General features: G+C 42.0%; 1 protein-coding gene across 1 annotated transcript; it reads right to left on the bottom strand.

The window, feature by feature from the left end:
- Positions 1 to 175: 175 nt before the first annotated feature.
- On the bottom strand, positions 176 to 12,006 carry LOC115567776 (uncharacterized). The gene is given in 14 exon segments (XM_075488153.1): positions 176 to 396; positions 1,525 to 1,658; positions 2,581 to 2,662; positions 2,665 to 2,702; positions 2,798 to 2,895; positions 2,940 to 2,952; positions 5,607 to 5,752; positions 6,283 to 6,451; positions 6,971 to 7,092; positions 7,237 to 7,377; positions 7,606 to 7,766; positions 8,550 to 8,731; positions 9,261 to 9,403; positions 11,407 to 12,006. Coding segments are annotated over 14 exon segments (2,007 nt in total). The 5' UTR covers positions 11,859 to 12,006; the 3' UTR covers positions 176 to 270.
- Positions 12,007 to 12,079: the final 73 nt, after the last annotated feature.

The raw sequence follows: 12,079 nt of genomic DNA, 5'->3' as shown, positions 1-12,079 counted from the left end.
TTGTTGACTTTAGGGTAACATCTTGAGAAAAAGATGCTAATTGGCGTTCACGCTTGGCGAGCGTGGTAGGTGATACTTTGCGTCAGTGTCGCTGTCGCGGATAAACGGTTCCCGCCCGTCTGTGTTACTAAATGAAATAGGGGTAGGAGTAACACATCCAGTCAGAAAAAAGCAGTAGGAAAATAGACAATTTTAATCTTTGGCTTGATTGTACATTCAGTAGAATAGGAATACACCAACGTTGGAATTGCGGAGTTTGACAGAGCGGCGTCATTTGTAAAAGACAAGAAAAGACGACATGATGATGTATCCGGGATCTTTGGCTGGATTAGGATCCTTCCCTTCAAACAAGCCGAAGTAGAGAACAGTGTTGGATTCAGACCCGCTCATGTCCAGCTGAAAGAGGACACACACACACACACACACACACACACACACACACACACACACACACACACACACACACACAGTATTAACAACACATCTCAACTCATCTGCATCTCAAAAGAGACACAAACACACAGTCGACTGAATTAAGGTATATGAGCTGCCGTACGTTGTTTTTGGAGACGACGTTCAAACATTTGTCAGCGTTAAAACACTGGATATTTTTAAGGAGACATTAGAACAATTTCCAACAACTGTATGTTGCGACAGAACCACTTAAACCAAAACAGGATCTTTTCTTAATCCTAACCAAGCGACTTTTGTACCTAAACCTAACCAGCTTATAAGCACAGCGTCGTCCCAGCATGACATTTAAAATTGAACCCAAAGAAATGTTACAACAGTCAACATTTGGTCTGGCGATGAGGCTTTTCGTCATTAAATTGTCAGATTAAATATAATAACATTACATATTAGACTCTAATCTTTCGTTTCATCCTTACAGCAAAAGCTTAAAGGAAATTTGATCTCACGTCTGTGATAAACATGACAGTCAAGGACAAGTCAGGAGTTGATCAGGACATGATGATATCAAGAGCCGTTATGTTTGATTATTCACTTCAGATTAATTAAGTGCTCCGTAATTCTAGTGGGCTCACTTTACTCAAATGTTTCACTCCATGATGACGCTGACTTTAGTACAAGGCTCCTCTACTGAACTGTAAAGTCGTCTTCATTAAACTCGAACATGTGACGATAGTAAAAGAGATTCAACACTGTGTGCTACTCAAATGTATCAGATACTACTGAATTAAAAAAATCTCATCTCCTGAGACAAATATCCGGCTTCATTCTGAAAGTCTCCTGCTGGAGTTGTTTTTTTAAAGCTTTTTCACCGAGTACCTCCACCCGCTGTGTCTGGAAATGAGAGCAGTGCCAATGAACCAAAACAGTCAAGGTCCATAAACCCAAAACATTTCCTGAAAGGTCTCTGAAATGTGCGTACAGCTGAGAGGAGCTGTGTGAACAAATCCTTTCATATTACACACGGTCACTTAAATCAACTAATATAAAACTATTGATTGATCCAGCTTTGAACAACAGCAGAAAAAAATTAGATAAAGATCAATAATTCACCTGTTTGGTGACGTCGACCCTCCAGGGGTTGACCTGCAGTCCATCACACCAGCCGGCTCGTCCGTACAGCCACGTGCCGTGTTCGTTTGGAACGGCGCCCTCTTTCACTCGCGTGGTGCAGCCCAGCGGCGTTCCTGACGGCAACGACCACGACGGCAAAAAGGATACGAGGAAGAAATGATCAATGAAACAGCGGCTCAATAACCAATCATTGATTAGGGTTATCAATAGACTGGAACTTCACTGTTTGAATTAATTTGCATTTGCTGGTTTCAGCATTTCAAATGTGAGGATTCCTTGTTTGGTATCCCCGCAAACAGAATATCTTTTACACAGTCGGACTTTGAAGATGTCAACCAGAGCATGTGAGCGGAGCTGAGCGGCGAAAATTTCCGCTCCCCGCATACGTGGGTGTTCGCTCCTTCGCTCCATCGCTCCAAGTCATACCAGACAGCTCCGCTCAAAGACCGCTCTCCGCTCACCTAAAATTTCATTTGCTCCACGCTCGCTCAAATTTAAAAGAGGGAGCAATTCCTGACGTTGCACCTATATGACCTGTCTGCTTGCTTTTCGAAATATTTTACAAACTCCATCTCTCAACAAATGACCTCCTTGAAGGCACACGTGAGTCTGCGTGGACTTGTGCATGCCCTAGACTCGTGGAGAGCGGTATCGGAGCGGAACTGGAGCGAAACGGAGCCATCGCTCTGGCCTTTGGATTAAAACCCGCTCTGCGCTCATACTATATTTCGCACGCTCCGCTCCCCGCTCGCTCTCCGCTCCGCTCACATGCCCTGATGTCAACAATCAAACTTAAGGACAACAGGCGACATGTGCATGAGTTGGCTCATGATGTGAAACACATTTAACTGACACATTTTATGATTAAACTTGAGGATCAACTTGAACATTGAACAGGTAAAAACACATAAAATCATTTGTTTCCATCCTGCAGGTTTATTTTTCAAAGATCCAAAATCCAACAACAACAGTGACTCTTGATGAAGAGCGAGTAACATAGATATTTGATGTGATGACTGCCGAGATATTTCTCACCTGCAGAGTCGAATATTAGCGTGTTGTTGAAGACATCGTTGAGCAGGAAGTGGTGGGACAGCACGCAGAACTCTCCACAAGTGGGTTGTCGTCGTTAGCCCGTTGGGCTGTGATGACGGCGTTACCATCTCCACTCCACCTGAAATTAGAAGTACGAACGATAATAACGCTGACCTCAGACAGGACAGGAAGCTTCTTTAAAGGGTCAAACGAGCGGATCCGTCAACCTTCTTGGTCGATGGCCGGGAACGGAGAATTTGAATCGGCTCGTATCTCTTGTTGTAGTTTTTGTCGAAGGTTTCCTCCGCTGTAGCAGATTGACATCACTCTGAAGGAACGGAGCGCCGCGTCACCATCACCACGTCACGTTCACTGTGGATTTTATGGAAATGGTAAAATATACGCAAAGCTGTTACGTGACAAATGAAACATGTGCGTCTGCAACAAAAAATCTTGACAAACACACAGTAAAAATTAGGGATCGACCGATTGGATTTTTTAGGGCCGATGCCGAAACCGATTCTTTTTTCATCAGCCTTAGCCGACGACCGATACAGACTGCCGATTTTCTTGAGCCGATATTTGGAGCCGATACTACTTTTGCTCCCTCAATTTACATCGTAAAAATTACACAATGATGATAACAAATGTTACCAGTCTCAATTTTAAAAAAAAGGAACATTTATTGAAATTAAAAAAGGTGAGGTAGAAGAAGAACAAGTAAACAATATTAACAAACAGGTGAGGTAGAACAGTGCTCTGTGAAATGCTGCCACACTGGATTGGTTTTCTGCTCTGCCATTTCTTGCAGCGTCTCCAGCAACACGGAGCTGTAAATAATGCCAGATCGGCAAACGCAGCAGCCTGCATCGGCCGATGCCGATACGCGTATAAACACACAAAATCGGCCGATATATTGGCCGGCCGATGTATCGGTCTATCAAGAAAACTACGTAATCTCTTGAAGCTGTTTTATTATGAAAAAAATACTTGTTTTTGTATTCGTCTTTGATGATATTTAATTTAATAATCTGGAGTTTTCAAATGTTCTTCAGCAAACTAAATATCTCAACTTCAGATATTGAGATACACATATTTTTACTATTTCTGACATTTTTTGGACCAAACTATTTAATCGATTTATCTTGGAATTAATCATCATTTTTATCAATCATGAAAATAATCATTAGTAGTACCACATGGTCATTTTAAAACAAAACATGTAACACGTCAGTTATAATGTTACATTTCTATTTATATACTTCATGATAGGTTGTTGAGCTCATAAAGTGAAATTTGTCGGATGTTTGGTTGTATTTTATGTTAAAATGTGTTAATTTTCGCTGTCATTACTCTTTCAATCCAAAACCGTTTTAAATCGACTCAGAACTCTTTTTGTGTGCCTATAATGTCTAAAGAAACATGGAAATTACCTTATACATTTAATTTTCCATCAAACTCACACACACACACATCCATCATGTCTTTTTATGACCTGAATATCTCTTTGTGTGTTTATCCAAAATGTTTCTTCTCTTGGATTTTGATAATCTTCACTTTTATAATAAAGTAATATTACTTTCATCTTCATCTCTATTACTGTTCAAGTCATGTTTGCGGTTTGCAGGTTTAATGTCTTGGTAATATTGTCATAACTGTATTCAGTCTGGCAGGTTTAATCAATTTAATTTCATGTTAGCTTCTTGTTTTATTCACTGTCATCATCCATGTTTTGTGTCTAATGACCCTTCAAAAACAACATGTCGCAGCTAATGTGACTCATCCTGAAATGCATAGTTTCAATTTCCTCTATCTCAGGGAAATTCGTTTTTTTTAATCCCATCTAGTGGTTTGTTTTGTGACATTTAACAATTATTTATATTGTAGCCAAATCATTGCATGATCGGTCTGAGTACGTTTGTAAGTAAATATGAAAGTTTAGAAATGAGTAATACTGTAATAATACAAGTACTGTAATATTATTTGTCAAAAATGTGCACATGGTCAAATTTCATGTCAAATTCTAAAGCACAGGACTGCAGCAAAAACAAATCCGGTCTTGAATCTTGCCCGACAGACTCCTGTATATTTTTCCCTTCTCATCCTCGCTTTTCTGTAAAGAAGCTGAGTCGAATTATTTCCTGGAACTCAAAGCTGAGTGTCATTGTTCCAGTGACTATTTACAGACAGGCTGTTCCTTCCTACAGAGCCGTTCCTTCTCTCTCCCTTTGAAAACATCCTCCAGTGAGAGAACACGGGCAGAAAATGTTCCGAGATGATACAATTTCGGTTGCAGCTCTCCGTCCTCACAGCGGGAGAGTTCAGATCTGAGCACGAAAGCCTCTCTGAACCGCTACACCAGTGCAATGATGACTGCTGAGGGGCTGCTTATGTGGATTACATTTTCTGTCATGGAGTCATTTATTCAGCCGTGAGCTGCAGCTTGAGCCTTGTTTTTTTTTTCTTCACATTTTGGAAATTGTCACCATTAAACTAAGCCGAATTAGCTTTTAGTAGTTCCTGCTTGCAATGTACCCATGAATGTGCAGACAGCGATCAATGGATTACTTTAATATGGAAGATTACTTTAAATCATGTAGATTACAGGGCAAGTTCTGAAGCACGTTCTTTTTCTTTGATTTCGAAGCCGATTTATGGACGTTTATGTTCAAAGGTGATCAGATTTGAAGTTATTACTCTAAGGGGAAATATTAATTTTGACATCAGTGGCGGCAATGAGTGGTTTGAAAGTGTCTTAACTGCTGAACTGTGGTTCACAGCCGTCTGCTGACAGACAATCAGTGTGTCGTACTAAAATACCTAACCACCTGTGCCGTCTTCATATCACTGGCTCTCTATTTCACCCAAAGCAGTTTCTTTGAGTCGCATCTTCAACTCTCCCCTCCAGCCAGGAGCGCCTCGCCGTTTGCAAAGACTACATATCCACATCGCCCCATCACATCAACTGCTCAGTGCGCCCACACGGTGTTCCAGCCCCAAATCGAGTGAAACTTCCTCGTTCTCACCCGTCTGATTGCCGATGCTGAATCTCAGGTTGAGGGAGGTGAACCACGGCATCGCCCAAGGCGGCGTCTTCATGGTGAAGGTGCATTTGTTGGCGTCCAGCAGGGGGAGCAGAGGAGACACGTCCGTCAGCCAGCGACCGGTACCTCTGCCCAGATAACACACACCAGCGAATATCAGATTAAATAACAATAATGGGGTTCTCGCTCATGATGAAGCCAAAGTTAAAAGCTGATATGCTCTCAATCTGATATAAGTTTATATAACAGTTTTGTAAATTCGTGGTCTGCCATTATGTTAAAATTTTAAGAACTTTTTTAAACAGACTTTAGACTCATAAATAACATTCATAGGGACTGAATGACACCACACAATGATTTATAACTGTTAAAACTCACATTTTAAAAATGGTTGAAATGCTACAAGCGTTTATGTCACATGGATTACCAGTAGTCAGTGTTAACCTGTGATTTGGTGGTCTTAATCTGTCTGAGATCGACTGCTTCTGTCTCCAGCCACGTACCCCAGAGGTCAGGACATTTTCCTTATCGGACTAAAGTTATCTCTAACGAAACACCAACATGTGAGTGTCAAGAGAATATCACTGTGATGTTTTGGTGAGAGATAAGTGTTAGGGTGCGTTGGCTATAAACTTTTGAATCCGTGACGTCATCTCACCTGCGGAAGGCGGTGATCCACCGGCCCAGCTCCGTGTTGCAGTACGGGCCGCCAGGGTCACAGCAGACAAACAGCTGCACCGTGTGATCCCAGTGAGCGCAGGACCCGTCTCTCTTACTGGGACACGACAGGGCCGCGTCCAGCTCCAGCACGTTAAAGTCCGACAAGCCTGCAGAGAGACATAACATACAAGTGTGAGCATTATCAAAACGTTTTATCATACAGCGGATGGCGTCCTCACACGGACGCTCTAATGCATCAAGCTCCTTAGCTTTCCATGCTAATGTGGTGGGGTCAGTAGTTTTGAGCACTCTCTAATGGATGCTCCGGATAGAAGAGACCCGTAGAGTGACCTAGAAAATGGGTTATATCATCGAGGTGAGAACGGCATCTGTTTGTCAGTCCTCTCACACCACAGCTATGCAGAAAGAGTCTTTATAAACTACATTAATTCAAAGTTAAAGTTAAAGTTAATCTGAAAGTTTCTTTACACATTTAGTTTGTGTTCAAGCTGCAAACCTAAAGAATTATATTACTTGTCTGTGCCGGAGAGTTTGAGTGACACATGACAGTTTAAATCCAGTCTGATCAAACAATAATAATGTTTGTCACTTCTGGTATGAAATGTCTACTCAAGCACAAAACATTTCAAACGTTCCTGTCTCGCACGTCTTGTTAGTGAAGTTACCTGGCGGCATGTCGACTGTGGCCACCGCTCCCTTCTCCCCGTGCATCTGGACTCTGTCAAAAACAGTAACAACCTTTGCAGGATTTTGGAGTTTGTTCTGCAGATCAGTGTAGAAATCAAACCTGGGGACAAAGTCAGAGATAAATGCAAAAAAAAAAAAGGCATCTAACGACAGAGGGCGTGTAAATCTGTGATAGAGGGCTTTATTAAATAACATCTCTGCAAAGAACCTTGTTGTGTTGTTTTTACTCTCTGTGTGTTCTCACCACTGTGCCTGCCAGGCGACGAAGCTGAACGAGGGGTAAAGAAACCAGCCCATCTCAGCCAGCAGCCCCTGTTGGTCAATACTGAAGAAGAAGTACGGGGACGGGGTGTTCTGGAAGGACACATACAGAGGCTGTCCAGACCTACAGAACAAATTCAGAAGTATTATATCATTATGAGAGGGGCAACAGGAAAAGACAGACAGACATGATTCAGATGCTTTGTTCTGTAAGTTGATGAAATCTATTTAGCTGCACCAGATCGAGTCAGCAGCGAAATCCGAGAGGAAACAAAAGGGCTTTAGAGGATCATTACTTCGACCTTGAAAGTGTTCAGTTAATCTGTGTACAAGCACCACAGCGAGGTCTTACTCCAGCGCCTGAGCGACCGAAGGCTCCAGGTGCACCATGGCGGCGGGGATGCTCAGCGTCGCGTTGCACTCGTCGTCGACGCAGTTCATGTCCTGGATCGGGTTACCGGGGAGAGCGTAGACAAGGACACCGGAGGCGTTGGATTTGGCCATGTTTTCCACCTGGAAGGAAGCGCAGAAGAGCCGATGTTGATAAAATCATTAAAAATGAGATGAAAGTCGAAGCTGCCTGTGAGTTGCAAAACATTAACAGCAACACAGGAGAAAAGCAGCCGGGCTGTAACTAATTATCATTCTCTTTGTTGAATTTTATTTTAATGACTAATAGTTTAATCTGTATAATGTGAGAAAATATTCACAAACTCAGATCATGATTGTTGATTAACATGGAGCGCCTTGAGTCCATTAATGTTTGTATTAAACTAATGTGAAAATGACAGATTCTTTGGTTTCCAGCTTCTTAAATGTGACGATTTGTTCTTTGTTACGAATAAAATAATCATTCTTGGTTTATAGATTGTCATCAACACACAGACGGATGGAAAGCGAAAGGAAAAACCTGAATTTAAGAGCGGAGAGAGGTAACTAATGGATACGCTTCCACACAGCTGCACTGGATGGTGCAATTAAGTTGTTATCATCCAATCACGCTCCGTGGCAGGTATGAAATTACTGAGCAGCTGATTCTGATTTTTTTTATTGAGACGGCAACAGGAAAAGATCAAACACACCTTTTCTACCACAATAGGAGCCAACTCATAGAAAAAAACACTCAAATAATAAGCAAAAACTATTGCTAAGTTACGATTTATTCTTTTAATAAAAACTTCATTAGTTTTAAAGTTTGTGTTACGATTCTTGTTGTTGAGCGTGAAGAATGAGCTTTAAAACGAACTCCCGGGTGGAGGAAGCAATTTGAGTAAAGAACGGTGCACATTAACAGACCTTAGTGAAGTAAGAGCAGTTCCCCTCGGACACCCAGGCCACAGCACCCGCCAACGAGGGGGAGGGATCAGGATCGCAGCCGTCACCTGAATCAATCAGCTGATAGGACGTCTGACCCCAGCGCGTGCTGAGCCAATCATACCTGGCGTCTAGCCTCTTGATAATAATAGGCATGTGCCACCCTGTGAGGGGGGGAAAAAAAAACCAGAGTGCACACAAGAGGAACTTAAAGTGAGGAACCTGCAGCATCAACCCGCTTTCAAAATCCATTGTGCAATACACTTTTGGAAGACGACATTCAAAACAGACGTGTGGTTCACTGAATTAAACTGATTGCACCATGACACCCTGACATTCTGGGCATCAAGTTAAATATTAATGATGGTTTAGAGGTAAGCTGAGCAAGAACACACACCTTTGACCTATCGAGCCAAACGTTGATAATGCTGCATGTTAGCTTGAGAATAAAGGCAGACCTGCAGGGTTTAGGCTGCAGTGTAGAACGCTGTGTTATAGCAGCAAAAAGGGACCTTTAAGTTGAGTCTTTTACTGTGTGTGGAGAAAAATGCAAATATACTCTGCAGCTTAGAGTACTTCAGATGTTAAGATGATAAGAGAGATGCAGCGTGGATATACTGGACCTAGCATCGTGCAGTATTTCAGTGACAGAGTCAGACAACAATACGTTTTGCAAAGACAATACGCTCTCACCCTCGGAGGTGAAAGCAACCTGGGCAAGGACGCAGTTACGTGACACGCAGCCCCAGTAGTACAGCACCATGGGTATCCAGTTACCCAGAGCGAAGACGGGCACCGGAGAGAAGTGCAGCCTGGACAGAACCTCCTTCCTACCGCTGAAACATGGAAAGACATGAGAGCACAGAACTATTATTAGTCTCGAAAAATGTATAGATAATGAGGTAACAGTTTAAGGACAACTAACGTTTTCGTGTTTTTGCAAAATATACACCAAAGAGTTGAGTTAAGAGCGGTTATGTTTGTACGTTATATAGGCTATGACACTGATAAGATACAGGATGTGAAGCAGAAACTACTGCACCAGTACAAACTCTGCCGCAAAGGTTTTTCATATCGGGTCACATGTGAGTATTCGTCAGCCACTTACCTAACAGCACTTCCTTTTTCACTGTGGTTTGTCTCGTTTTTTGTTTTTTTTGACATATTAGATTATTTTGCAACAACTCATAGCGGCCAAACCGCCTGCTGCATATTTGGCCTAGATGTTTTAAAAAAGTCATAATCGAGTGCTCCGGTAATCTATTTGCCTTTAACAAGACGATTCTCTGTTTTGTCGTCTTTTATGTATCAACTGGTTTAAACGCGATTTATTTAATATTTTTGTGCGTGTAACATCCATTTATTTGTTATTCTGTTTAACTTGTGAATGTGTCAGTCTTGATTTGTCAGTTTATTCCACCCTGTAGGGCCAAATTTCCCCTGTGAGACAATAAAACAGAACAAGACTGAACTCATTCATCCATCTTCGCAGCAGAGATTTTATTGGAAACTTCAGTTTTTTAAGGTGCACTTTGTAGTTTTGGGGAAGACATTTTTATCAGAAGAGAAAGATCTTTACTGACTGATTTTTCTTTATGCCTAAACAAGCTAAATTTACAAACTCTCTTTGTTCAGTGACTGAATAAACACACTGACCTTAAAGGACACAGTGTCATACTGTTTTACTTTGTTTACGTGTGGCGGACCCTGCCACCTTCATAGCATAAAACAGTGGTCTGGGGACCTTATTTTCCTCTGAGAACAGCTTGTTTATCCACTTATGGAAAAAATAAATATTTGTATTATTACCTATCGTTATATAAAAAAATACTGAGTTTGTATTTTTCCACCACAACAACATTGTGAGCAGTCTGAAGGCGTTTTGCAAAGTACATTTATAAGTACTTCACTTAAGTACAGTTTTGATGGGTTTACATTATACGCTGCTTCACAGTTCACCTCCGCTCCATCACAAAGGGAAATGCTGCACGTTTACCTCTACTGTTTGTATTTAATAGACCACCTCACAACTAAAATAATGTCTTAGTGGGACCTCCAAGATGTCATACAGTTATTAGCAATAATTTCCCCTTGAAGCTTCACAGATTGTGTCATTTAAATAACTGCTTTAGTCCAAAATACAGTACAATTACCAAGTATTTTACATAAAAAGCAAGGTTTTCTGTATATAAAGTGGTTAAAATTCACCAGCTCCAGAAGCTACATCAGTGAAATGCTGCTTACACGCTGGTGCATCATTATTACCAACAATCTATTAAAGAATACTGAAATATTGATTATTTGTAATACTTGTGCTGGTAATACTGTGCTTATACTGCAATTTTAAATATCTGAATGCAGGATTTTTACTTGTATTGGGGGCATTTTAATAATGTTTTAGTGGGATCAGGATGTTATACAGTTGTTAGCAATAATTTCCCATTGAAGCTTCACAGATTGTCTCATTTAAATAACTGCTTTAGTCCCAAATAGGTACAATTACCAAGTATTTTACATGAAAAGCAAAGATGAGAGAAAAGTTTTCTGTATGTAAAGTGATTAAAATGAACCAGCTCAGAAGCTACATCAGTGAAATGCTGCTTACACACTGGTGCATCATTATTACCAATAATTTATTAAAGAATACTGAAATATTGATTATTTCTAATACTTGTGCTGGTAATACTGTGCTTATACTGCAATTTTACATATCTGAATGCTGGATTTTTACTTGTATTGGGGGTATTTTAACAGTATTGCATTGCTACTGCTGCCACTGGACTGGGCTGCACGTCAACACAACACGTTGCCTTGAAGCAGTGCTTCCTCCCCCGGTCACCTTTGCACGGCCGCCCGGTGCAGCTGGTCCCGCATCCACAGAGCATCACTGACCGCGGAGTCGTCCAGGGACAGGAAGAGCACCTGGGCGCTGTCGGGCAGGTCCTGCACCAGGCTGCTCAGGGACGACTCGGAGCTCCACAGGCACTCCAGGAACCCGGACTTGTTGGTGAAGGCGTGGATGATGAGAGGTCCCCGCAGGACACCCGGCTTGTAGCGGAACTCTCCATCCAGAGTCCGGACCATAAACGCGTCGGCGATGTCTCCCGGCTCCGGCCCGCCGACCCCGAAGCTTTTAGTGGATCTCAAACTGAGGGTGTTGTCGTTGTTGTTGCTGGACCCACAGGCCTCTTCATCTCCGATTAGTTTCGGTTTCCCTATACCTTCAGTCACATGAGCTGTCAAAACAACAAGCATCCAAAACATCGAGAACTTTGAACGCAACGGAGCCATGTTGCCTCGGACTGGCGAGTGCCCCTGAACTCACCGCAGACAGCCACGACAGAGCATGTCTTTCGGAGAGTTTATCTGAATTATAGAGGTCAGACTGAGTTAAACTCTGTCAGTGGGCGTTTTTATGGATCCTTAATCTGCGTCTAAAGACTTTTGAGTTGGAGGCGGGCCACGCAGCTGTCTACGGTGGCCCAGGGGGGACAGGAAGCCTTAAAAAGCGC

This window comes from Sparus aurata, chromosome 17 (assembly GCF_900880675.1).
Source record: "Sparus aurata chromosome 17, fSpaAur1.1, whole genome shotgun sequence".
Lineage (NCBI taxonomy): Eukaryota > Metazoa > Chordata > Actinopteri > Spariformes > Sparidae > Sparus > Sparus aurata.
Note: the sequence above shows the minus strand (reverse complement) of the source record. Positions and strands in the feature narration are given on the sequence as shown.